Source organism: Gymnoscopelus microlampas (assembly GCF_963454915.1).
Source record: "Gymnoscopelus microlampas genome assembly, chromosome: 15".
In the NCBI taxonomy this organism is placed as follows: Eukaryota; Metazoa; Chordata; class Actinopteri; order Myctophiformes; family Myctophidae; genus Gymnoscopelus; species Gymnoscopelus microlampas.
The window spans coordinates 27250952-27278571 of NC_139952.1; the positions used below are offsets into that span (position 1 = coordinate 27250952).

The following is a 27620-nucleotide window of genomic DNA, read 5'->3' on the forward strand; positions in this document are numbered from 1 at the left end:
AAACTTGACAACCACTTTTTTTTTTTTTTTTTTAATGTTGAAAACACCCAACTCAGTATTTTCATTAAATAGTCCTAAAACAGTTCAGTCTTGTGTGAGGGACGACAATCAACAAACTCGATTATAGGATTTTAATCTTGACAGTCACCACTGGCAAGCTCAGTGCAACATGAGTAGCTACTACATTTTTGTTGAATGTTCAGAAATGAAAATGTAAAAACCCATTTTTTTTGTGAACATCTCTTTTTTTCCCTTTTCTTTATAAAAGTAAAGCTAAACAAACAAAACTAGGCTTGGGGGGGCAGGGGTGGGGGGGTTGCTACTCCATATCTTCTTTCTTAGTGATATAAGCAGCACTTAAAATTTATTTATACACGTTTACCAGAGCAACCCTGTAAGCATCAAACTCACATGGATGAAGAAAGGTAATGTAAGGCTGTTTCTTCATCAAGGACTCCCCTCCATAACTCCATTCCACTCTTTTCCTTCCTCTTTCCTTTCCTTCCTTCACCCCAGAAAAAAAGGCTCAAGTATTTAAAGAAATTTACAGGATTATTTACAAAAAAATCAACGTTTTGTTTGTGTTGGACTTTTTCTGTCTCTAAAACCACTCATAATACATCCGGAAAAGGGAAGAAAATGCAAAAAAGAAGAAAAAAATGCAATAAAGGGCCAAAAACAAAGAAAAGAACTTGGATTTTTTGTATTTCACATTTTACACTCTTTGACTAGTGGCTCTACTCAAGATAGCACATCAGATAAAAAAAAAGGTCAAAAAAACACAAAATAATAATATTATAATAATATAATAATTAATGTTTACTGGTACAGATGAAACAAGAGGACTGGAAGAATGGAATGTTAACACGATTGCACATCTAGAACCGGAAAAAACCTCACGGCCTTTCCGCCCTGTGGGACGGGGGCGCTCCAGCAAGCAGCTAACAGCTAGCAGCTAGCAGCTAACATCTAGCACGGGCAGCTAGCAGCTAATATCTAGCAAGAGCAGCTAGCAGCTAGCTGGTACTAACCCCCCAGATTCTTTTTCGTATTGTTATACAGTAATTATAACCAACAGCACCAAAACAATGGACCTCCTCGCTTTATAATCAGGCACAGGTTTCACTCGCAAGCGAAAGAGGGATCCCTCCATATTAACCAGGAAGTGAGGTGAGCAGCTGTAGCTCCGCCCCTCTCACATCCACCAAGAAAAAGAAACATCATTAACGACAAATAAAGTACACAGAAGACTTCTTACAAAAAAAACTATCAACAAAACCAAAGCTAGAATTCAAAATAGAACTTAAAAAAAGCCAGCCAATAATAAACCAACATCATTGTCTGTCTTTCAAGTTTTTACCTCGCATCGCCAGCCCCTGTATTTTCTCTCTTTTTAAAAATTGCAGGAGCCGCATCAATCAAGAAAGTAAAACATAAAAAATATTACTCCTCTTCCTCTGATCAAAGGACAGAGAGGAACTTTGGGTAACTACTCGTTCATTTAAAATTTTATAGAAAATAGTCAAAAGAAAGAGCTAAACCAAAAAAAATCACCTCCTTGTCATTCGTCCCATGTTCACAGTTGAGTGATGTGTGATCGGGAGGAGGGGGAGGCGGAGGATGGGCGGTGCAGTCTAGGGGCCAAAGGGGCGGGCTGGGCAAGATAATAGGATTCCAATGTTAACTATTTCAGTTTAAGGACTTAAGGGCTCATCAAGTCTACCTGTGTGACGTTTACAGTTTAATGCTTAAGATGGACGACTTTACGACAATAAAAAAAAGGTACACACAAGATCAACTAAAAGTCTCAAATCATCCAAAAATAAAAACAAATTCTTCTTTCACGCTAGTGCAAAAAAGACATCTTGCTTTTCATTTCTTTTTGTGTTGTCTCTTCTTTCTTTCTTAGAAACAAGCATGTCATTACTAAGGGGGGAGGGTGAATAAAGTGGGGATATATTTTTTGGGTGAAGCAGGCGGACATAAAAGCTTGGTAACAATTTGTTTCTTTCTTTCTTAAATGGGAGGAGGTGTCAGTCAGGTTGATAGTGATTCTAGTGAAATAAAAACAAGAACATGGTGGGTGGGGTTTTCGTGGGCAGGGGGGGCACAGGGTGGCGAGGTGGTGGAGGCATCATGTCCCCTCAGGACACTGCCGCCGTCTTGGGCAAGTGGGTCGAGGACAGGCGTGATAGGGACACTTCCACGGTGGCGCGTTTGCGGGGTCCTCGTTTGGCTGGCGAGGGCTTGACGGGGCTGGGGGCATGAATGGGGTCCCCAACCCCTCCTCCAACTGCTCCTTTCTTCACCATGGCCCTACCGCACACCTGGTTCACCAAACTGTTGATTTGCTCCTGATAGGAGAGAAGAGATTTTCAAGAGAAATTCAACTATTTTCCCATTTAATTCATATTATTAATCTCATTCATCTTTATATTATTAATCCCCATGAGGGCCCAAGAAGACTGCTAGTCCCATTTTCAATTATGAGCACAGATCAGAAACCCAGCTAATGACTCCCCCATCTGGAGGAAGAGGGGATATGATGCTATGAACACAGTAGCGGTGGCCTACAGTACCTCATCGTATCGGTACATCATCTTGAGGCCTCTGCAGGATTTGTGGTTCTCCACGTAGCGCAGGGCACACTCCAAACAGAAGACCACGTTGTCCGTCTCCTGGACCACCTGCAGAGACAGAAACCAACAGGTCATCAATCTCCCCTGGGTGATCTCTAGTTACACACACACAGTAGGAAGGCTGAAGGAGCCAACAGAGTAGGGGAGGAAAGTTCAGATGATCTGATTCCAGGTCAGTGGGAGTGCAGATGGTGCTGGGTCTTCTCAGAGAGGTGTAGGGATAGATCAAATTACTTATCAACTTTGATGAGACATGTCTTTCAAGTATATGACCTAATACAAGTACATACACATGAATTACACATCCATGGCAGCTTATGTTGTTTGCATTCAACCACATGAATCCTATTCTAGGCTTGTCATAATAGGCTAACATTCAGCGGAAATAGTCTAACATTTCTGTGAATGTTCCACAAGGTCGGTTGTGAAGTTATGGGCTTGTAGATCAGCTTTAGCATAGAGGTAAAAAGGAGAGAAGACCTCTGGGGGAGCCTGGGAAATTAAGACTATAGGGTTTGAAATTATAAAATTGAGAAAACCATCCGTCCTTCTGTCCTCAGCCTATTTTTCTCCCAAGTGATTTGACCAGTTGATCTGAAATTGCACATGCATTGCAATTGCACGTAGTTGGGGTGCACACATCCCCAGGTATGGACTAGTTGCTTACAAATCATAAAACAAATATAAATATATAATTATAAAGTCATCCAATACTTTTCACAAGCTGTTCCCAGTATATCCATACTAACAGGATAGCACTTTATTAATGCCCCAGAAGGGAAATTCAGGGAGTTAGAGTAGAAAATAGTAAAAGAGTACACAACAATAAACCATACAACAATAAACAATAGGGGCCATGCACACAGAGAAAATGTTTTTTTGAGCGACGGAGTGCTTTGGATACCACGTCTAGAGATGCCTCTGCTCAGTGATTGTTCAGTGTCTCTCCAATCCTCTGCATAGGAAGGTGTCACTGATGAGCAGCGCTCTCCTCTCCCAAAAGTTTAACCATTTTCTGCTCGAGGCACTCAAGAGCATTCCCCAGAAAAACGAAGGACACAGAGAGCGCTGAAACGCTTGGCACTAGGAAGAGCGCTCCAGCGCGTCTTTACTATTAGAAATGCATGTCAGAAAAGAGCTGGCACTTTAAAAAAGAAAAAAAGCATTCTGTGAACACAGCCCCATAAACTACTTACTCACTGACACATACACTTGCAAGTATTAAGAGTTCATGCTTACTCTGTTTATTTCTATCTTGCAATTGTAGGTCGCTCTGGATAAGAGCGACCTACAAGCGTCTGCTAAATGCCTAAAGTGTAATTGTAAGCGTGCGCGCGCACACGCTCGCACGCACACACACACACACACACACACACACACACAGCCCAGCATGCCTCACCATAGATAGGTAACATAGATGCTGGCAGGTCTGACAGCGTCTCTCTGATGACTCCAGTGCCAGCCACTTGCCCCGGGGTTTCTTGCGTCCCTCTACGGGCCCCAGGCTCCCATCGTGGGTCCCATAGCGGGCAGATGACAGAAGACCCGCCTCGAACAGTTCTTGCCGCTGACGCATCTCTATGTTCCTATTGGATGAGGGCAAAGTTAGTGAAGGCAGGAAAATAATGATGTTACGATGATTGATGGATTGAGACTCAGTCCATCAGTCATCGTATTTTTAGGACCTTCCTACGTGAAAGCCCCTGTACCCAGACACTGTGTCCTCCCAACAGTGGCCGTCACCTTTGAGTGTGACTGATCATAGCAGTGATTCTCAACCTGTGGGCCATGAGGGTCTTGCATGTGGACCCCCAAATACATTGAATTTCTTGAAAAGGGTGTTTTCATAGTGATACCAATAATGAGCAGTTAAAGTATACTATGTTAGTTCCACTGATCCAAGCTGGAACATAATCGAATCGATTTATTAATCATAACATGCTCTGAACATGCACGCGGCCCACGCATCTAGCTACTTCACACGGAAATAGGCTGCCGTGTTAACACTCACGTGTCTAAGTGGTCAGCCTGACCGATTTTGAGATTGTGAAGTCGATTATCTTTGCTCATGAAGCTCTCAGAAGGTTCCCCTTCCATGACCTTTCCTAAATATTCAATTCAAATCATCTCCTTTTTTTTCTCCATCTGAAACGTTTTCTAAATATGAAATTAGGCATCATTATACCATCCCCGACGTAAATGTACGGCTAAATTGACCTCTCTCATCCTTTCTCCCACGGGCAGAAGGTCTTCATACCTCCAGACCACCTGGAGATGCCTCATTGTTCTAGTCAATGCACCGAGGCGCAGCTTCTGTAATGTCGGACATTACCAGACGCTTGAATCATGAGCTCTAACCTTTGATTGCCTTTCAACAAAACCATATTTGATAGACATAAGTATCACCAACATGTTACTGATTATAGAGAATGTTAAATTATTGTAATCCGTTCTTTATTTCCTGCACAATGGATTAATTAAATGTATGTGTGGTTCGAAGCGAATCGCATCGCGCAGCACAAATCATTGTGTTTGAATAGACTAACGTCTTATATAAACACAATTGACACTCTCACTTCTGCTGATTATACGAACATTTGAATCACAGAGATTCGTTGAGAATTAGGAGTGAGCGAGACCTCTGAATGTTGTGCTCCAGGTCCCACTCCCGACATTTCCTTGGAGTGAGAATGCGTTACCATTGCAGATAAAAATTACAGTGTTTGAAATAACTCCAACCCGAACCCATAAACCCAACCTTTAAATGTTGTGTCAGTCAAAAGAAAAAAAATATTGATGTCCATTGTAAACTTTGTGCGGACAACACAACAACTCGCTTTCAACATTTAAGGCATCTCTCTGACTTTGACACAGGTCAAAGTACTGTATTCTCCATTTCTTTGTTTAAAATGAGTTGAGGGCTGGGGGTGTGGGTGGGAGAGGGTGAGCAAGATAACTGTATCTGTACATGTGTGTATTGTATTGTATGTACTGTTTTACGTACTGTATGTGTACAGGACCCCTTCTAAAATGAGATGCTGGATCTCAAGGGGCTATATCCTCTCAATAAATTCTGACCAAATTCTCTCGCTCTCTCTCTCTCACACACACACACACACACGCATGCAGTAAAATACTCAGTGTTCATGTGTCCAAGTAATAGTCTGTGACATATGCGGAAGTGCCTTTTAGATCCGTGTAGGCGATAGGTCTGTTTGTGGCGGTGATGCGTCACACACTTAAACTATGGGTTTAGGAACCGTGTAGCCTAATTCCATCGGATCTCCAGAACATTCCCAATGGAGCGCACTTTCCCTCGTCATATCTATGCCATAGTTATAATATATCAGATCTATGCTCTTCAATGAGATATGCGTCTGGACACATGGAGCGTCTGTCTCTGGCTTCAGACAGCAGGCATAAATTTAACTTTGAAAAGTGAATCAGTGTAATTTAAGTTGTATATGAGATTTAGTTTTCTGCCTCTTGAAATGTTGTGTAGCCTAAGCAAAGCCAAATCGATATTTAAAAGACAATCGTATGCCCGCTGCGTGGGGGAGAAGGTGTTAGGACGTGTGGAGCCCCGAGGGGAGACATTGGCCAATGAAATCACAGGGGAAAAAAAGGTCAATTTGACCGAAAGTCCATCTGTGTGGTAGGTGGACTTTATGCCGCCACGCGAGTGTTAAGTGGTCAGATGGGTGGGCCGCGAACGGTTTTGAGATTTTCAAGTGGGCTCTGATCCAGAAAAGGTTGGTTGAGAAGCACTGCATCATATTATGTTGTATAGCCTACATAAAGGTAGCATTGTAGTCAGTGCTGTGGTATAGTTTTTTCAGAGGGCATACTATAATTATTCCCTCCAACACGCATGACAAATGCACACGCGGATACAAGGGCGTGGTCACCGAATAATAATAATAATAATAGGCCTAAAATACATACATCTACATATTAGTGAGAGCATGCAGTAAGACTGGGTACAATTACAATTATGCTTTGTACTTATTTTCTACTGTTTCTTCTAACGTTAATCACCCTGTAACAACCACTTTGGAGCTGCTTTTAGGCCTTAGATGTGTTGGCCCCCTAGAGCACATGTTCATCAGCTGGTAATTTTCAATGCTAAGCAATCGACAGGCTGGTTTTCCTTATTTTGTGTAGTGTCAGTGTCAGCAGATGAGAGCAGAGAAAGAGATTCTGTCTGGGACAGTGGTGTCTCTATCATTGCAGACAGCGGCCGTGTAGAAGATGCATCAGACGGGGTAGGCGGCAGCTTACAAGACGTTGCAGCGAAACTCTTAAAATGATTGCTTTGAACGAGCATCATCTTTTTTGGGGTGGTCCCATCTTCGTTTGCAGGAGAGTAGACTGAATCTAGACGAATGTTCCCTGGCGTTTTATACTGAGTTATTGTTGCACTCGTGATGCAGTTTTGAATACTAATTAAGTGTATTAAGAATATCAATTGTTAAGTTAACGTGTGAACTACTTCGAAACTCCCATGGTCAATTCATCATTATCACCTCGGACGCTACATTACCACCTGAAAAGGTTATTAAGTGAACATTCTTGCTACCCTATATACTTAAAGTTAGATGGCATGTGTATCCTATTAGTGTATTACTGTGACATGATAATACATTAAAATATTGAGCCATATTGAAAATGTTGTTTTGTTAGATGTGTCTTTTTCTGTAAAGGACTTTGATTGGATAAATAATCATGATTAGACTATTATGGAGTATTAACGAGTATTAAAAGTATTAAAAGAGTATTAACGCACATTTGGCAGCTGTACACACACAAACACACAGAGAGAGAGAGAGAGAGAGAGAGAGAGGGGGAAGGAGAAGGGGTAGCACTTTCTTTTACAAAAATGGTCAAGCAGTGACCACTGTCATTCTTTATTGCTTTTGATGAAAGTCAACTATGATATATTCTGTCAAGTTTGTTTGCCTAATTCTTTAGTACACAGATGCAACCAACTACTGTGCGAGTGTGCGCTCTGTGTGAGTGAGCGTTTGTGTGTGTATATGTGTGTATATGTCTATATGTCTGCTCTTTACGTCCCCAGCATGATTCCCCTGGACCTGAGTCCAAAGGTCATAAATCTCACAGTGTCACTGAAACATCTGAGAGAGAGAGGGGGGGGGTACTCAGGGAGAGACAGGTAGAGAGAAAACGTGGGGGAAAAATTGCAAATATTTAGTGATTATTAGAAGTGGAGATGAAGAGAAATGGACAACTGGTATGCTATGAGTTGGTACTGGACACACATCCAGGCTGGCTGGGGCCTTTGCGGGTTATAGTAGTGAAGATTTCAAAAAATAAAAGAAAAATTACAATTAACACCAATTAAAAAAAGAGGGCAATTTTTGACTGAGGGTAAAAGAGCAGGGGCTTAAACCACCCTTGAGCCCTCTCTGTGCACCTGCCTGCTAATGAAGACCATTTCATCCATGTTTGGAAGAAGAGAAAAAAAAGACTCCTTTGAAGACAGAGCCATCTTTGAAGATAGGACTTTGAACAAAGACTTCGACAAAGATTGCCCTCCCTGCCCGGCTTTAGCCTGGCATGGCCGGACTAATATCACTGCGTAGATATTAGTCTGGAATCTCTGTGTGGAACCTGCATTTCCTAGGGGTGGATTAAAAAATGCCTCTGGTGATAAATCCGCCCCATATTTGCATACTGAGCCCTGATTGGTGCCCCACAACTTTGGGGCACCAAAGTTGTGTAAATCCAATCACAACCGAGCGGGGTCAGACTAATCTGCCGAGAGCTTCTTTTTGTTTTGCACTGGCAGATTCTTCTGGTGTTTGAGTGTTTGTGTGTGTGTGCCCCACCTGAGGTCTGTGAGTAGGGCAGAGATGGTGTTGAGAAGAAGGCCATTGTCTCTCTTGGACTCTGCAGTGGCGATCTGGTATAGCAGCTTCTCCATGGAGAACGGCTTGGCTATATGCCGACATTTCAAGTCCTGCACAGACAATGTCGACATGGACAGTACTCAGCCGAGCCTCATACGTATTCATATCACTGAAGTACCCACATAACCATAGTAAATTACATCCTCTTCAGTGTAACTTATATAATGAGGTCCAATGAAATGGCCAGGCTCACTATGAGAAAAAAACTTTTATAGAAGTTTTATAGATTTATAGAAGCAATTATTCCTCGATAATAACTTATATAAGGTTAATTGGTGAACCAAGACACAAGTTCTTTTTTAATTTCACCTTCACTTCTTTATGTAGGGCTCATGAGTCAAGTCTATCATTCAGAGCAATAAATCAGCCACCCACAAGGGGGCAACAGTGAGACATAAAAAAAAGGTCAGCAGGACAAGAAGAATAGCTCGTTTAAATAATCTAATTCTATACTTCGAATATTTTGGTTTTGAAGGAAGCTAACAGGGAATTTTATTTATTATTATTTATTTATTTATTATTATACAGGTATTAGTTTTATGTGTTATTATACATTATATATTGTAAGTATAAACAGCAGAATTAATTCAAACAGAAGGGAATCTTTGACCCTGGCTATTCAAATATATTTTCACCAATATAGGAGCATGCACAATATGGCTGGGTGCTATGTTTTGCAGAAGTTGAAACGTGAAATGTACTATATACATTTTGCGACAGTACACAGACCTTTGCAGCCTGGTAACCCAGGTTCATCCAGTGTGGCGTGGCAAAGTGCACTGTCTCCGACACGTTATAGCCACAGCACACCTTGGAGACGAAGGCACCGGGGAAGCAGACCACAAATTGGCCACTCCGCTGGACGGTACGGTAAACCTTGATGCCCTCACGACACAGAAGCTCCGGAGAGATCTGGACAGAGAGAGAGAGAACAGAATCACTTGACCATTTGTATCCTATAAACTGGTATGCATTGATAATCATAATAAATATGTCAGGTAGTGAATTACTACTGTACCTCAATCAATCAATTTCATTCAGTTTAAAACACACACATTCAGTGTAGCCAATTATTTTTATGCCTTTTTTGTCACAATTTTGTCAATTACGCCTCCCCACATATTTCAGTGTTGCCACTTCTGTTCTCTCTGCCAGTGAAGAGACCCCACTGGAGGATGTAGCACCTCCGTCCTACTCCACCCGTTCAACATCCCCTGCTGAGAAGCATCACACCAGCCCGTAGGAATCACTAGCACAGTGATAAAGATCACCCTCCTCGCCCAGCTTCCCTCCCTCAAACATGGCCAGTGTGTTTGTATAGCTCGGCCAAGCTGAACCCCTAGACTCTGGGGTGGTGGACAGGTACTTTACCCCTGCTTTACCCCAGTGTCTGTGCATGCACACTCTCTCTCACACACACACACACACACACACACACACACACACACACACACCATGATGTTCTTCTCTAACATCTCCAGTCCGGGGGTCCCATTGGCCTGGAGCAGTGTGTGCACCACCTTGTCCAGCTTGGCCTTCTCCTCAGCAGGGACAGAATACCTGCATACACACAAAAGTTTTACGCTTGAAGGACGTGGATTTTAGGGCTTTATTGAAAACAATGTAATAAGCAAATGGGGGATGGAAACACTTGTCGAATAAGTTTTGAGGAAGAAAGCATTTAACTCACATGACGATCGATTTTACACAGTTAAGTTAATATTTGTATTATAATTAGTATTATCAGTAGCCCTATATCATAAGTGGAAGCCATGTCGGTTCTATTTTCCGCACGCAGGCCTACCAAAGAATAAATTGAAGTGATGAAATGAATGAATGTCATTGAATGTTTGTGGACACTTTAAGATACAATCTTAATAATCGTCTCTTCATAATATTCACCTACATGAACGAGTTTAAATGTGCGCAGTTTGCTGCTCCATAACGTCTTGCACTTATTCTGTGATGCTTTTTGTCCTCATACAGTATTTAGCAGTTAATAACTGTATCTACCAAATAAAGTCCATCATTTTGCAGGATACATTTTTTTCAGTCAAGGTAACTATGGGCAGCCAAACCAGTGTGCATGACTTCCCCACACTGTATAAGTAATAACTTGCTCAGGTGGGCAAAATACGGCAGAGCTGGTACTGTACCTACCGACCCAATTCCAAGCATTTCCAGACTATTTCACAGCCTCTGTACAACCAGCAGACTTGCAGCCCAATGGCCTACCAAGCAGTCCGTGTAAAATATTGATTGTTTGTTGAAAATGTTGTGCGTGCATGTGTGCATGCACTCAGATCATGCATTCACTATAGCCAGGGTTCAGGGTTGATCTAAACTTAAATCCTGCAGGCAGCGAATCACTTGTTTAAGATGGAATAATGATTCCATCTTTCAACTGCTTTTTGAGCTTTTAAAAACACTGCAAATTTAACACAAAGTGTGTGTGTGTGTGTGTGTGTGTGTGTGTGTGTGTGTGTGTGTGTGTGTGTGTTCGAGAGACTTTGCCCTCATGTGTTCATCAGGAAACTACTTACCAAATGCAATCAGCACCAGTGTGTAAGTAATCAATAAACGGAAGGCGGTTTTGGTCTCGAGACCAGCATGAGGTAGAAAAGACCATGCCAATATTTAGCCAGGGAATGGTCACCCCTAGGAGTAGAGTAGAGGAGAAGTTTTAGACAAAGAAAGAGAGATGGAGAGAAAAACAAGAACAATGATTTTAACTAAAAGCAGACCAATGACAAAGTGGAGACAGAGACATGAGTGATGTGGTGCATCTTCATCTTGGGTTTCATGGCCCAACAGTACATAAATAAATCATCAGACATCTCATAACCTCCACAATCCAGTCCAGTTGCCTGGGCCCTTCAGGAACAGGAATGTAGAGTGTTTGTGTCTCATTCTGTGTATGTTTGGGTGTTGAGAATAGAAAAGTTTAGGCAAGTTTCAGCTGTTCTTACCGGGTACAGCACCCAGATGCCTCAGGATTGATCCAGAGTTATTAGGGAGGTTTGTAAGGTTCCATCCATGTCTGAGGGAAAGAACACAAGAGGATTTTGATTTTTATCTTTCATTTTAACCACATTCAACCTGGCATCCGTCCCTATTTTGGGCATATCGTTATAGTCACAAATAATTATGCATTTGGCTTAACCAAGCTTCTATTTGAACACAATAGCCTATGTGTGTAATTGTAGTTCCCTTTTCCAGAAGGTGGCATATCCGTTTCCTGTTCCGAGTCAGTTTCTCATAGCCTCATTTGATTGGCTCAGCAGCAGATTTGAACTGGAAACTCATATGAAGGCGTTGTGTGTTTCTAGCGCAAATCTGCTGCTGAGACAATAAAATGAAGCTATGGGAAACTGACCAGAAGTGGAAATGGGTATGCCTACAGGGAACTACAGTTATGCACAGAGTCTGGCCGTGTTCAGAGGAGGAACGCAATCTTTATCGCTGTGCTAGCACATCCTACAGGCTGGGTGGGCACCTGTCAGAGGGTTCTGTTGAAGGGGAGGAGGAGGGAGGAGGATGGAGATATACAGAAGTCATGTAGGCCTATTTGATTGCCTGTATATCGTCGATACATTTTCCTCACATATGCAGCATATTATTACCTCAATGCAATTTAACATTAGAAAGTAGATCAACGAGCCACAGCTGTATGGTCATTTTACCACAGTAGTGCAGAACAGAGCCATATTTCAATGGGTCTGGTGCAAACCAACTCAAACTGTTTGTTCCTATCAAAAGGATAATCAGAGTCATGCTAAGTAATAATTATAAAGACAAAATTGGAAACATATTACGTTCCCCTAGCAAATCACCAGCTGACTTTCAAACAAACCTTTTAAAGTTTAAAGCATAGCATGGAGCAATGCACGTGCATGGAATGCATAGAGCAATGCTAGATGCATGGGGGAGAAATGCACGTGCATGGAGTGCATAGAGCAATACCATGTGCATGGACACTGTCAGGTGAGCCAGTAGGGTACAATTGCAGAGGCAAGACAGAAATGTGTTAGTTGGCATAATGATGAAATTGGGAGAAAAACCTAGCAAAAAATAGCCAGTCTACAAGCTTGCGACGCATTGTGATCTAGCTATTTTCGTGAGCTGAGACGAGTCGATGCAACTTTTTTTCCCAGTTGAGAATAGGTCGTTTTTGGGAAGCGACCCTTGCCGAAGGGGTTGTGTCACAAAGTATAAATAATACTCTTGAGATAACAAAGTACGGGTACACACTCACTTTGAAAATGGCTCTGACTTTCCCGTGGGGAATCCACTCCCGTGTGTAATGGTGTCCACCTTCCCATAATGCACTGCCACGTGGCAGTCTCTTTGCTCCACAATCCTCCAGTACTCTTGCTGGGAGGGAGAGAAAGAAGAGAGAGAGACCATGGACAAAGGAACGGACAACTGTTCCACATGATTTCACTTACAGTCACTTAAAATGAAATACAGTTTGATATCTCCCTCAAGTTTACAAAGCCTGTTTTATGTGCTGACCAAATTTCATGATAGTTCAAATTAACCAAGTCTTTTCTATATTTCTCTTCATGCGTGGTCAACAAATTCAATTTTATGAATTTCAAAAAAAGTTGACTGTCTGGAGGTGACGTCACGTCGGGTGGAGACAAAATGTAAGAACAAATTTAAATCACCACTCACATGCATCAAGTTGAAATCACAGCAGTGTAAATGAAATGAAACGTGGGCATGCTCACCTCGACTTCTGCGGCCCCTGGCTCCTTGTTAAAGCACATCGTCATGGTGTTCCGGGCTATCCTGAAGAAGTTGGTCAAAGATACCGATTTCCCCTGCAACACAATGACATCAAACACACAAAGCCACATGAGACGCGCAACGCCCCGGGAGCCACAGGAAAACAGTATAAATGGATTACAGCCTCCCCATTCAGAGAAAGCATATTCAGGTTTATGGCTGCTGGCTGAGAGGGAAGCAACATACAGGGGAGGGCAGGTCCGTGATATAAGGTGATAGAAATATTGCTGGACTTTGGATGAACCGTGCACGTACGGGCAGCTGTGTGTCTCTCAACATATGTCAGTGCTTGTATGTGTCAAAGTCTCAGAGGCTATTTATATGACCCTGAGAGTGTGTACTGTATGTATTGTGTGTGAGTGTGTGAGTGTGTGAGTGTGTGAGTGTGTGTGTGTGTGTGTGTGTGTGTGTGTGTGTGTGTGTGTGTGTGTGTGTGTGTGTGTGTGTGTGTGTGTGTGTGTGTGTGTGTGCGCGCGTCTATATGTCTGCTCCATACGTCCCCAGCATGATTCCCCCGGACCTGACCTCTTCCCTGGAACTCTCCTCCTAGAGAGAGACTTTGAAGGCGCCCATAAATCTGCCCGCTGTGGGGCCGGGTATGTTAGGACCCCGCTGAAAGATGGCCTTGCAGACTCCTCGTCTGCACAGAGGCTGAGGTTACTGTACACATAGAGCTGGATGTACTAGACTGGCCAGAGTCACTGGATAAGAGATGCACCGTAACCAACCACAAAAACCCTTTCTACTCCTTTTCTCAAGTATTTATCAGCTTCCCAACTTCCCTTTTCAAATTGGTGGGCTGTGTTAAGCAGTAGCATCTAAATTAACACCATTACAACAGACTTAACTGCAGCTACAATAGCATTAATCCTGTAGTATTACAATAGTATTACTGTATAACAGAAATCTTAAGACTGATTTATGCTTTGTCGTACAACGGTGTCCTGCACCAAAAATAACTATTTTCAGCTTGGGACACAGTCTTATGACCAAGTATATACAGTATTATGCATGCGTCATTATGCGCGTACCACTTAAACCCTATATACTTTGACTGGAATCACATTTCCCTCTACACCAAATCCCTTTGCCGAGAATAGGGACGCTAGATTTCATGTAGTTAAACTGGTGTCCTCATATCCTTCACTTTGTTCTCCTTCAGGATGATGTCAAATACATTGTCCTCTTGTGGGGAATTCAATGTCAAGACAAACGCAGGGCTCTTTGAGATGTGGTTATATTTAGACACACTTTAAAGACGGTGTCTTGTCAGCGTTCGCTGTGAGTCATCTCACTTGTCACTGTCCTGAATAGCAGGTCTATGACTTCAAAGTCTACTGCATGAACGGTAAGGGGTTAAGTACGCAGAGGCACTTCAGTAGAGGAGGATTTAGTTACCAAAGAAATGGGGCAGAAATTAAATGCGATCCAGATCTGAGAGATGCATACCTGTAGGTGTGTGTGTGTGTGTGTGTGTGTGTGTGTGTGTGTGTGTGTGTGTGTGTGTGTGTGTGTGTGTGTGTGAGTGAGTGCACACGGGCATGCACGCACACACACACGCACGCTGTGTGAATGAACACGGAACCAAATGTGACTTTGAGAAAATGTGTACAGAATGAATAAATGTCTCATAATCCAGACTCCTCCAAGGAGAGGCAGTCTGCTAGTTTGTGTGTGTGTGTGTGTGTGTGTGTGTGTGTGTGTGTGTGTGTGTGTGGGTGTGTGTGTGTGTGTGTGTGTGTGTGTGTGTGTGTGTGTGTGTGTGTGTGTGTGTGTGTGTGTGTGCATGTACTGTATATGTAAAGCATGCACATGCTATATACAGTGTAACATACTGTAGGGTGGGTCTCCACAAGGGAGAGAGTGAATAAGACCACTCTGTGAGTTCATATTGAGGTATGTGTTTTCATGCAAGCATGCGTTTGTGTATACGCCTGGCTGCATACTGTTGCTCTGAATTTGTGTGTGCGTGTGTGTGGGTGGCTGTGGGGCTGGAGTTGAGGGACAGTGCTAGGGTTAGAGGTGGGCTGAGCTGGGGCGAGGGCTAAGGGAGTGAAGGAGGGCTGAGAGGTGTAGAGGAGACGTGGAGAGAGGGAACAAGAGAGAGAGAGGGAGAGAGGCTGAGAGAGAGAGGGAGAGAGGGAGAAGAGAGCGAGAGAATGGGGGAGGTAGAGATTGAGGGGCAGAGAGAGAGATGGAGAGAGAGAGAGAGAGAGAGAGAACGAGAGATGGAGAGGGGGGAAGATTTGCCTGTGGGCCCTTTTTACAGAATGATCACTGACCTACATTGCAGCCAGCCAGAGTCAACACAGCTGCCAGAAGGCTGGGGAGATGGGAATACACCTAATGTGCACGCACGCACATGCACATACACACACATACAAGCATGACCACTGACTACCTCCCCACACACAGCTGCAAAAAGCTTTTAAAGGTGACAGTAGAGCACAAAGACAAATTCAAAGCATTTGTGTATTTCATTAACGACTAGCTTCCACTCTTACACCAAACACGAGCAGACCTCCGCAACACAACTTAACAAGCACGATATATAGCTGCATTACAACATTACAAGTGTTTTTGTGTGGCGCTACACAAAGCCCAATTAAACCACAAACAGAGCAGTTAACACCGTGATCTTTTTTCCAAAGGAAATGGCACAGTAATTTCAACAGCCATTAGCATCTTTGCAATTCAAACCAAAGCGATACATTCCCAAACAAGAAGACGGGTCCCGCTACAACCCTGTCTAGTCTAGTGTGGCTCAATGGTACTATATATCATCGCTGTTGAGTGGAAACCTTGTATGTCCAAAACCGTGATTTTTCTGGAAATGAAAAAATAAATTCATCCTGTGTTCAAAATGGATCCAACGTAGCCTCATTCCCAGCCTTTCCTCGTCTCCCAGGAGAAAAGCCTGGTCACGACCTAATGCAGAGAGTGTCTATGGGGCCGGATTGCCCGAGTACTTCCCCCAGAATATTTTTTCTCGACCAATCACCCCACCCGTTTCATGCACATAAAATGTTAACAGATCTGCAAAGCCTCAACGTAACTTCCTTGGGCGGTACTTCCGCTAAATTCCAGTACTTCCATTTAGACACTAAACAGGCTAGGTCTTGCCCAGCATGGATCCAATGTAGTTATTATTTAATCACAAGCTCTTGTTAATACTTTCAACCAAGCAGGTTCAACATAAACAACCTATTGCATGTCGTTAGAGGTGAAATATTTAAAATATTTTCTAAGATACAAAATATTCTTATGACACTGTCATAAGAATAAGTATAAAATAGGGAATTTAGGTTTCTGCAAGGATATAACACATCTTTCATCAATTGTAGATAATTGTTAGCATAATGACTGATATGAACTCTCTCTAGTGTGTGTGATGACACGATGAAGAGATATAAAGATGTCATGCCACACCTCTGTGGTGAGAACAGCAGTCTGGATTCAGAGCTGGCACACATCTGCTTGACTAACAATTGAGGATTTTATAGAGCGCTCTGTCTGTGCCGATGCCAGGCCATAAAACATCTAAATGACATCGATATCTGGCACATGAGCCAGACAATGAGCCTGTCATTATTGTTGTTCATTAACTGGCTTCATAAATAAACTACTAGATTGTGCAGTGTAGGAACAAAACAATGCTTAATAATGATGCCAACGGGACCATAAACGGAAAGAAACGGAACAAACAGCAAGCAATGATCCTCACCTCTGCATGACAAATCTATCAAGTTTGGAGGCCAATAAACATACCAAGTCTGTTTTAAGTGCAACTATCATTTAAAGTTTCCATACAAGTTATCAAAAGCTGTAGCCATTGTCTGCCTCCAGTTGCAGCATTTAGAAACATTGAAAAGACCAGAACAGTTACCATACTGTAGCATCACACAACAACATAGTTATGTAACATACTGTAAAACACAACACATCATAACATATTACAATATATAACACAACAATCACTATTTCTTACCTTGTAAATACACTTGTGCTGGTCATTGAGAACGCATCTGTCCTCTTCTTCCTCCTCCTCCTCCTCCTCCTCCTCCTCACCATGCTGCCTGTCCTCCTTGCCTTGTTTTTCCTGAGGGAAGAGCCGTCGACGGCCCGCTTTCACCTGAGCCTCAAGCTCCTTCAGATGATGACATACCCCGTTGGCACGGTGATGCCCGGACGCCCCGCCCACCAGCCCTCCTGCCAGCCCATTCTTGGGCTCGTAGCGTGGCAGGGCCAGCGCGCTCGGCGCCGCCGAGTCCGAGTGGCCCTCCAGGGGGCCCCGGCGTGCCTCCAAGCTCCTCTTCTCCTGCAGCACCTCGGCTTGCAGGGCGAGGCGCTCCTCGGCCCCCAGAGAGTCATATGAGAGAAGGTATTGCAGGTAAGCCTCCTGCAGCTTGGCCAGGCGGTCCTGCGCTGACTTGGGGATGCGCAGCAGGTCAGCCAGTTTGGTCCATTTCTTTAGGTCCATCACCTGCTGCATGCCGCCCATGTCATTGATCAGCTGGAAGAAACGCGCCAGGTCCACCTCACAGCCACCTGCACACAGAGGAGAGGAAGAGAGATAGACAGAGTCAGAAGATGGAGACCGGGAGAGCAACAGGCATAGAGAGACCGGGAGAGAAGATGGAGAAAGGCAGACAGAAAAGATGGACAGAGACAGATGGAGAGAGACAGACAGAAGATGGAGACAGAGACAGGGAGACAGAGAGACAGGAAGAGAATGGCAGAGAATTCTACAAACACTTATTTCAGCTTCATAGAACTAGAAAAATGTGGTTTTGTGTGTGTGTGTGTGTGTGTGTGTGTGTGTGTGTGTGTGTGTGTGTGTGTGTGTGTGTGTGTGTGTGTGTGTGTGTGTGTACAAGCATATACACACATAAATGCAATTTTCCTTTAAAAGCAACATACATAAGCTCACATGCACACACACATGCACAGATACACGTGTGTGCATATGTGTGTGTGCACACACACCTACATACAGTCTCAAGTGAAGCTGTTTAAATGTTCATAAAGCATTGATGTCATTGTGAGAAATGGAAGGTGACAGGGCAATCTGGGGGAAATATTGTTTGCTCGGCCCTAAGGGGCCAAGCAGGGGCCCCTCGCCGCGTAGCTTTGCATTGTTATTGGCATCTATAAACGGAGAGATAAGACCAGGCGCAACATGGCTGAACCTTTCATAGCCTGGCTGATACCCACAGAGATAGCAATCTAGTGCTGTTTGCTAACTGTCTGCTTTTTGTCTTGGTTTTATATAGCCTGCAGAGGCTCTCTCACACACACACACACACACACACACACACACACACACACACACACACACACAGAGTAATTAAATACAGGCATTAAAAGCTTATTTCGTAAGGTTGAGTGGAAGAATAAAGCATTGACTGGTAGTGTAGCTCCAGCTTTAATAGTGAAGATTTTCTTCTCAATAATCCTTTTTCAATGTTCTAATAATCTATATTAGGAGAGTCTCTTGAGATCAAGATCTTTCTGGAGAGAGCCTTGGGCAAAAATGAAATTACATTTAGCTTACCCAAATGTGTTTACCTTTCTCACTTATGCTCTAAAACGATGTTATTATATTCATTGTATTATTATATTATACTATAATAAACGACATTATATAGAAACCCCCTAGCTTTGTGATAGAGTAATCCATATCTCAAATGTGTCAGAAATTATTTCACCAGGTTAAATTCATGAACGTATAAATGGCCTTCAGTCAAAATGTCGTTATTACATCACTAAAATGTATTATTTACATTTCTAACCTACAGTATTTGTATCACACTCAGGACGTCTCTGGTGTTACGCAGTGGGCTTGAGACGTTGAAACTCAATTCTCATAATACTCAAGTACAATTTGGAGTGTCTCTTTCTCACTTTTGCTCGACTTTGATTGCGAGGAGTGTTGGAACATATCACCATCACCGGTTGACTTGGAAAAAGAAAAACGTCTATGAAATGGAAATTATGACCAATTCATGATCACATAAAGGTATGTGAGGATCGATTAATAATCAAACAAATTAATACAATTTTAAATTAACCACCGTTTTAAGCCCTATTTTATACTTGACTGTACACCCAGTAGATATGAAGCATAGCGTTAGTTCATGCAGGACACGGAAGTCTTGCACGCCAAAGCTGTAACTAGTCAGTCAGCTGATGTGAACATCAGCTTTCTATTCCCCATTCACAGCACTGCTGGTCATTACGTCACACACTCAAACTCCAATCACAGCATTAGTAAAGAGGCATTAGTAAATCCGGTTCGAATTCTCTAGGTCTTTCTTGGTTGCTGAACCAATGCATTCTGCTAGCTCCTCCTCCACCCCAGCCTCCACCTTTTGATTAGAGTCTGGCATAGGCTCAAATACTTGTGATTATCATGTATATCTGCTTTGTTAGAGTCTGGTATAGGCTCAAATACTTGTGATTATCATGTATATCTGCTAATTCAAACTAATATGTCAATGTACTGCTTATTGTTGACATTGTATCCCTATGGGGGATTTGCTTAAGCATTCCCTGAATATAGGCTTAGCAGGCTGCTTCGACAAAATTCAGTGAATATGAGTTCTCCCAAGAGCGGAGCTTTAACGCCAAGCTTAACTGTATTCCATTTGTGGCAATAAATGGTTAAATCTACTTTGACGTGAGTGTTTCTGCTACTTTTGGTATTTTGGATTTTATATTTTTTTGCCCAATTTTTTGTTAAATCCTGACTTGACAAAACTGTAAGAAAATTGGTTCCAACCCCAGCGTGCATGCATCCCTGTGTGTGAATCTCACCGATGACAGGGGGCTCATCCATGATAATGCCCTGAGATTTGAGGTGCTTGCGTATACAGGCCAGCCGCTGCACGTTGTGCCCCCAGCGGCGGCCCAGCTTGTGGACGCGCTGCACCTGTGTGACGAATCGCATCTCCTCGCTCAGCTTGCACTCTGGCCGCCAGTCGGAAGGAGGCACGACTCTGCACAGGCCGGCCACCTCCGCGCGCTCCCTCACCGCATCCAGGTACACCAGTGGATCCTGGAACTCACGGGGGGCCGGCCGAAAGACGGGGGCGTCCCCGAGGGCTGTCCAACCCTCCGGGCGGCTCCTCTGGCGCTCCCGGTCTTTCTCCTGCTCGCGCTCCTGCTGCCGACACAGCTCCTTCTCGTGCTCCCACTCCCTGTCGCGGTCGGCGGGCGTCGTCCGCGCCTGGCCGGGGCTGGAGGATGAGGAGGCGGTGGCGACGGAGGAGGAAGGGGAGGAGGTGTCGGAGGAGCAGAGGGGGGGTTGCTGAGGGTCTGAGGTAGTGCTGGAGTGACTCTGTCCCACCGAGGGAGAGGAGGAGGAGGTTGATGAGGAGGAGGAGCTCCGACTGTGAGACCTGCTCTGCTGCTGCGCTTGGCGAATCAGCATCAGCTTGCCGGCTGACGCCCTCTTGGGCCGCTGGTTCACAGACTCCCCGTTGGCTGCTGGTGTAGGAGGCGGGGTCTGCCGTTTAGGGGGAGGTGTGTTGGGGGTGCGGGGAGGGGGGGCAGAGGCAGTGGGGGGAGGGGGCGTGTCCTTGACGTGTCCGTTAGAGATGGGAGCGGAGGAGGCGGCAGCCTGGGCGGCGGCTTTGTCCTGATTGGCTGCCTTCTTGCTGCGCGTCTCCAAGGGCGGGGCTTGGAGCTTGGCCTTTTTGGCCTCGGCGACGGAGGGCTTGACCTTCGGCTCCCCTCCTCCTCCGCCTCCCGTTCCTGCGACTATGGGCACGTCCAGGCGCCGCTTTGAGTTCCGCAGCCCCTCTCGGCCGAGGCCTTCCAGGGAGCCCTGTGGGCCCCGTTTCGGGTCCTCCTCCCTGGGCAGGCTGTCGTGCCGCTGACCGTTCAACCGGCCATTGAGGCGGACACCGGCAGCAGTGCTGGCCGCTCCGTGCAGCCCGTTGGACAGTAGCACCTGTTTGCGTGTTTTTGCATTGCTGAGGTGGGCGGCGGCCGCTGCGTTTCCTGAGTTGGCCGGCCTGCCGCCGGCCGCTGCTGCTGGCTGGCTGTCGTGATTGTGATTGTTCGCTGACGAAGTCGCCGAGGAGGCGACGCTGCTGCTGTGTTTGTTGCTGCTGAGTTTGGTTTTCTTGCCCAGTTCTCTCTGTTTGGCTTTGGTGTAGGTGACGTGGCCCTTGGACACGCTGGCCGTGTACTTCTTCACAGTTTTGGACGGCAGGCGGAAGTCACGGCTCTTTTTGGAACCGATGTGGACCGAGACCGCCCGGGACAGACCGTTCACTTTAGAGACCTGCGAGAGAGAGGGATGAGAGAGAGAAAGGTGAAGTTAGTGTGACAAATCATGACGGCTAATATTCCATTGTTGTAGGAAATAATGCAGGAACTGAGTGGTTTCAACTACAGGAATTCCTGGGGGGGGGTGAAGATTTACATTTTTAATCACACTGCTGTTGATGGAACAAAGTACGTCAAGATTCATGCGGGCACACAAACACAAATAAACACACACACATTCCCTTCACATTCCCATGCTGGCTCAGGAGCAAACAATTTGGCGTCTCAGAACGAACGCTATTTTTAGAAACCTGTAACTATTCATTACAGAAATGTAAAAGAAAATAGGGGGGGGGGGGGATTACTATGCTTTGCTTTTGTCAACTAACACTCAACACTGCTGTCAACAGAAAGGCACAGTCAGTGGAAGCCAAGTAAACACAAAGCTAAAACCTCTGTATTCTGACATCAACAACCGATGACTGGTCGGTAGGAGGTACTGTACGACACTGCAGTTTTATAGCACTGCAGGAGTCATAACACACATTTATGCGCCATGGGTTCCCTTAAGCTATTTAAACACACTCCTTAATGTTATGAATATAAGACCAGTGTGTGTATGAGAGTTAAAAGCAGAGAAAAGAATGTTGGGGGGGGGGGAGAGAGAGAGCGAGAGCGAAGCGAGAGCGAGAGAGAGAGAGAGAGAGAGAGAGGCTAAAAACAAGGAAACAATTTGTTTACATTCCATGTATGTCTGTAAGACGCGTGGCAGACAGGACGAAAGTTTCGAGTCTGTGTGTGTGTGTGTATACATCAGAGGTTTGGAACAGTGGTGTCTGGATCCATGGAGGACTAACTGGTACTGACTGACTCCTCTGTCACTATCTGTCTATGCCTTTCTTTATGTGCACAGTATGCCTCTACTGTATCTCGCTCTGTCTCTCTGGCTATGTCTCTTAATAAGACCACCAAGGTTGCCAAAGCAGTGAAATTAAAGGCCTTTTTAGCCTTTCTAAGAATATCTCACTCTCCCTCCATGTTGTTTCATGAAGTCTGTTACTACCCCCATCTCTCTCTCTTTCTCTCCAACATCAAACCTTTTGTAAAAGGTTTATGGAATTACAGCAACCGGTGTCTGCGCGCGCGCGTGTGTACTAAAACACCACAGGGAGTTACTGATATGTATTTGGTTACTCCTGTCTAAATGGGTGGAGCTAGAGGGCATGTCACTAGAGTGTTATAGACATAAAAGAGCCTTTCTGGGACCACATCCTGTGTTCCAGCCGACACTCACGTCACCTCCAACACAATATGTGGGGAACTGGAAGGGGTACATTTAAAGCCGGTGACGTCATGTTGTTGTTATCGCTGTTGCAGCCGACTTACTTTCTCGTTGGCTGAGAAATCTACCAAAAAAAGAAGAATACTTTGCCGAAAGTACCGCCACAGAACCAAACTAGAAAGGTGCACTCAGTAGAACACAAATCTCCGCCAGGAGGCACAGCCCAATAATAATACTTACATTAGTCTGACACAATAATGCCGTTCTCTTTGTTTCTCTGTCTCTCTCTGTCTGTGTTTTAGTTTACACACACACACACACACACACACACACACACACACACACACACACACACACACACACACACACACACACACACACACACACACACACACACACACACACACACTATAGTTTGCCCAGCCTTTGGCCTGGTGAGGATAATTAATGTTCTAAACAGCTCTAAACACTGGACAGATGTCTGTCTTCCCCTCTGTCTGACCATCTAGATAGATGGATAGATAGATAAGATAGCATTAACAATCACAGGAGGGAGGTGACATTGACAAGCCTGTGTGTGTGTGTGTGTGTGTGTGTGTGTGTGTGTGTGTGTGTGTGTGTGTGTGTGTGTGTGTGTGTGTGTGTGTGTGTGTGTGTGTGTGTGTGTGTGTGTGTGTGTGTGTGTGTGTGTTAGTGCGTGTGCGTTAGTGCTCTCAGGTGGCAGGGGGCCGACATAAAGGCCAGGCCATTAAAAGATAAGAGGCCAGAGAAACCCAACACTGCCCCCTTTGCCCTGCCCTCCCCTCCCTGACAACAGAGAAACTCAGAGGGAGGATGAAGGGAGAGAGGAAGAGAGGAAGGAAAGAAGGAAGCGGCAAGGCAGAGTGAATAAGACATTTAGAGAGAATGCAGGAACGCTGTAGATCAATGGATGGCTGAGTGGATGTTAACATTTCAAGATTTATGATTGATTTTACATCCCACATACAGTACAGGTTTATGAGAGCACAAGTATTAGATTTAGGCTCTTTGACGTTGGAGCAAGCATTTTGTAACAATAGTATTTATACTAAATAAAAAACTATATAATATACAAAAATGTATATAGAACATAGTAAGGTGCCTTTGTTAGGTGCTGTGTGTATGGATCTATTATAAATATAATACAGAGCTGATGATGTTGGTGCGAGTATGTGTACTGTGTGTGTGTGTGTGTGTGTGTGTGTGTGTGTGTGTGTGTGTGTGTGTGTGTGTGTGTGTGTGTGTGTGTGTGTGTGTGTGTGTGTGTGTGTGCATGTGTGCGTGTGTGTGTGTGTGCATGCGTGCGTGCACCCGCGCGTACATGCGTGCATGCAGCTGATGAAGCAGCATTCAGATCTGTCCAGTCAGTTTGCTGACAAAGCAATGTAACTTGTAGTACCAATTCCTGCCACCAGGGGGCTCAGTTGTCCTGTTGCCTTGCTCCGTCTGTCTGTCTGTCTGTCTGTCTGTCTGTCTGTCTGTCTGTCTGTCTGTCTGTCTGTCTGTCTGTCTGTCTGTCTGTCTGTCTGTCTGTCTGTCTGTCTGTCTGTCTGTCTGTCTAACTGTAATTGTTTGGTAGGAGAGGAGAGGGAGAACAGAGGGATGGCAAAAAAAGTGAGATCAAGAATGTCGATGAGAGATGATTGAGGGAACGAGTGAACTGCTAAAAAAGAGAGGGGACTTGAGGGTTTAAAAACAGTGGTTCAGACCTCACTCTGGACTGGGATATACTGGGGACAGAGGAAGAGAGAGTGGCATATGAAAATACAGGTGGATGACTGTATGGATGGATGGATAGATAGATAGATATGAGAGGGAAAGAAAGAAGCAGTACTCGAAGAGAAAGAGAATGAGGTAAAGACCTCAAAAAATGGTTTAGAAAAAAGGATGCGAAATAAAAACAAGAAGCTGATGTTTTTCCTGGAGTGAATCTTTGGTTTCATGTGAGCAGAGAAAGAAAGAGGAGTGGAGAGGAGGAGAGGAGCGGGGGGTGGGTCTAGATGACATCATGTGTTGCTATAGCCCAGCTGGGGCCTGGCAGGAAGATTTTAACAGGCAACATCTGCAGCACACAGGCTGACAGAGAGTGAGACAGACAGACAGAGAGACAGAGAGACAGACAGACAGACAGACACAGAAAAAGAGACAGAGAGCAGAGACCGACAGAGAGAGAAACAATAGAAGGGAGAGAGAGAAAGAATCCCAGCCATAATAGAGGAGAAAGTTTAACCCGTTGACATCCATGTGCAGCGTGGTATGCAAGAACACACACACACACACACACTCATCCGTGCACAAACACACAGTGACACACACTCACGCACAATCACAGCACGGCTGGCTGAGCCACAGTGCTAGCCGAATATAAGTCAAACCAACTCCTACGGACACACCAAACCACATAATTAAGATACACACACACACAGCCTCTCAGCAGTATTATCATGGAGGGATGTGAGGCGTGGCCGTGAGCAGTATGACTTTTAAACAGCAGGGAAAGGTCATCAGACCCCAGCACTGCAACACAACCCCATAAGGCTGATTTATACTTAGTTGCGCGCTGGTGTCGCACACCATCAATAAAAAGCTGATCTACAAGTTCACAACACGTGTGAGTACAACACAGGTTGACGCATTGTGATCTTGTAGATCCGCTATTTTTGGTGCATGACAGACTACACACCCGAAAAAACAAAATAGCCTTGGTGATGAGAAAGAGACGGAGACAGTAGGGAGGGAGAGAGAGCGCAGGGGAGAGCAGTTTATAGGGTCATATTATATTTCTTCTTGTGTGTGAACTAAATTGAACCTTTATTGGTTTATTTTGTCATTAACATTTTAGTCATTTCATTCCATTTACAGATATGGTTGTTTCGTCCGCATGCGACAACGTTCCATAACTGATTATAGCAAATGCAATCGAGTAAACATTGTGTTACAAAAGGTGGTTTCAGTACACAGTCATTTTAAATAAGCCCCTGCTGAATTGAAGAGAATTGAATTATTATGTATTGAATTATGATAATGGCCGAGCCCTTCGGTTTTACTCATATAACCTCTGGCTTGTCTTACAGCTACAGTATGTAATCACTTAACCTTTAATATGGCTTAGTCTGTGTTTTCACAGTGTGTGTGTGTGTGTGTGTGTGTGTGTGTGAGTGTGAGTGTGAGTGTGAGTGTGAGTGTGAGTGTGAGTGTGTGTGTGTGTGTGTGTGTGTGTGTGTGTGTGTGTCCTTATCACACGCACACTTAATACACACTGTTCAGGCTAAAGGGAACAAAAAAGCGTTAATCCTGCCAAATGACTGGAGCCATGTTGTTAAGATCTTTCTGTTTGACGGAGCGAAAGAGGAAGAGCGAGAGGGAGAGAGAGAAGAGAGAGAGGGAGTAATAGACAAAAAAAAAGTAATAAGAGATTAAGAGTGTTAGAAAGAAAGAACAAGAGAGAAAGAGCAAGTTTGAATGAGTGAATCCCGCTGGGTGCCAAAAGCTAAATGAAAAGTAGGAAAGAGGAGGAGCGTGTATGAAGAACGTCGTGACATACTGTAGACTAGAGCTTTTAAAGACTGTGACACAACAGCTAACAACACATCTACAATACATCATAGATATAATACAACACAACTATAACAACACATCATATATGAGAGCGAGAGAGAGCGAGAGAGAGCCCTTGACACAGACAATGGCAAGACAGTTTGTCATTTGGAAAGAAGAAAGGCTAGAGACACAAAAAGAAGACTGAACACAGAAAAAGACAGACTCCTACCAGAGATATTAGAAAATAAATAATTCACACATATTGACATCTATGTTTTGAAATAAGCAAAATTGCCAAACTTGAAAGCATATTTTGTCCACAATATACAGTAGTTATATGTAATTGACCTCTCGATCAGTTTGCAAGATTAGCTGCGGATCGACAGACAGACAAGACAGACAAAGACAGACGCAAAAAGTATGGAGTGCATTGCAAGGCATGCAGGGAACGTGTGGTGTACTGTGTGCCTGGCGACGGGGGTTCGATGCCGTACCTGCTTGCGTAGCTCCTCTGCAGCCCTCCTGGGTGGCAGTCCGTTGGCGGTCGGGCCTCGGCCGCTGGCTGCAGCCTGCTGCTCCCGGGCCAACTCCCGTGCCTCCGCTCTCTCGCTGCGCTCCCTCAGGAGGGGGGGAGGAGGGGGAGGCGGCGGAGGCGGAGCGGGCGGGTCCCTGCCGTAACTTCCTGCCTTGGGCCGCGGGCTCTCTCTGGTCCCTGCCTTACTGTGGCCGTTGAACACTGGAGAGGAGAGCAGAGAGGAGAGGAGTCAGTTTGTTGCCATTGAGCAGTGAGGAGGGATAATAAAGGCCGACCCCATATCGGTTTCATTATTATACATCCCAGCTGTATAATAAACACCAGCTGACTGTGGGGTTTGTATATTAATACATTTTAAAGTTACAAAATAATGTTTATACAATTCAAAATGTGGGAAGAAATGGTTTCCTTGGCTGCAGTTGTGTGTGTGTGTGGTCTGTTTATCTGTGGGGTTGAATAGGAACTGGCTTAGTATCACTATGTGATGGTACAATGGTTTTAAAAACAGACTAAGTACCTTCTGAAGTTTTATACAGTGGTTTTGCTTTACCAGTCAACAAATCATCCACATTTTAGATGAGAGGATAATTTTTAGACGCCAATCATGT

General features: G+C 44.5%; 1 protein-coding gene across 1 annotated transcript in view; it reads right to left on the bottom strand.

The window, feature by feature from the left end:
* Positions 1–316: 316 nt before the first annotated feature.
* Positions 317–27620, bottom strand: part of jarid2b (jumonji and AT-rich interaction domain containing 2b) — a 153685-nt gene continuing 126381 nt past the window's right edge. Inside the window, exons 6-18 of the mRNA XM_084079879.1 lie at positions 26972–27213; positions 20177–21650; positions 17349–17908; positions 13303–13395; positions 12825–12943; positions 11539–11609; positions 11113–11227; positions 10024–10129; positions 9299–9481; positions 8489–8619; positions 4039–4225; positions 2580–2687; positions 317–2354 (exon numbers count right to left, since the gene is read on the bottom strand). Coding sequence (XP_083936005.1) covers positions 2145–2354; positions 2580–2687; positions 4039–4225; positions 8489–8619; positions 9299–9481; positions 10024–10129; positions 11113–11227; positions 11539–11609; positions 12825–12943; positions 13303–13395; positions 17349–17908; positions 20177–21650; positions 26972–27213 — 3599 coding nt within the window. The 3' untranslated portion in view covers positions 317–2144. The remainder of the gene's footprint in view (positions 2355–2579; positions 2688–4038; positions 4226–8488; positions 8620–9298; positions 9482–10023; positions 10130–11112; positions 11228–11538; positions 11610–12824; positions 12944–13302; positions 13396–17348; positions 17909–20176; positions 21651–26971; positions 27214–27620) is intronic.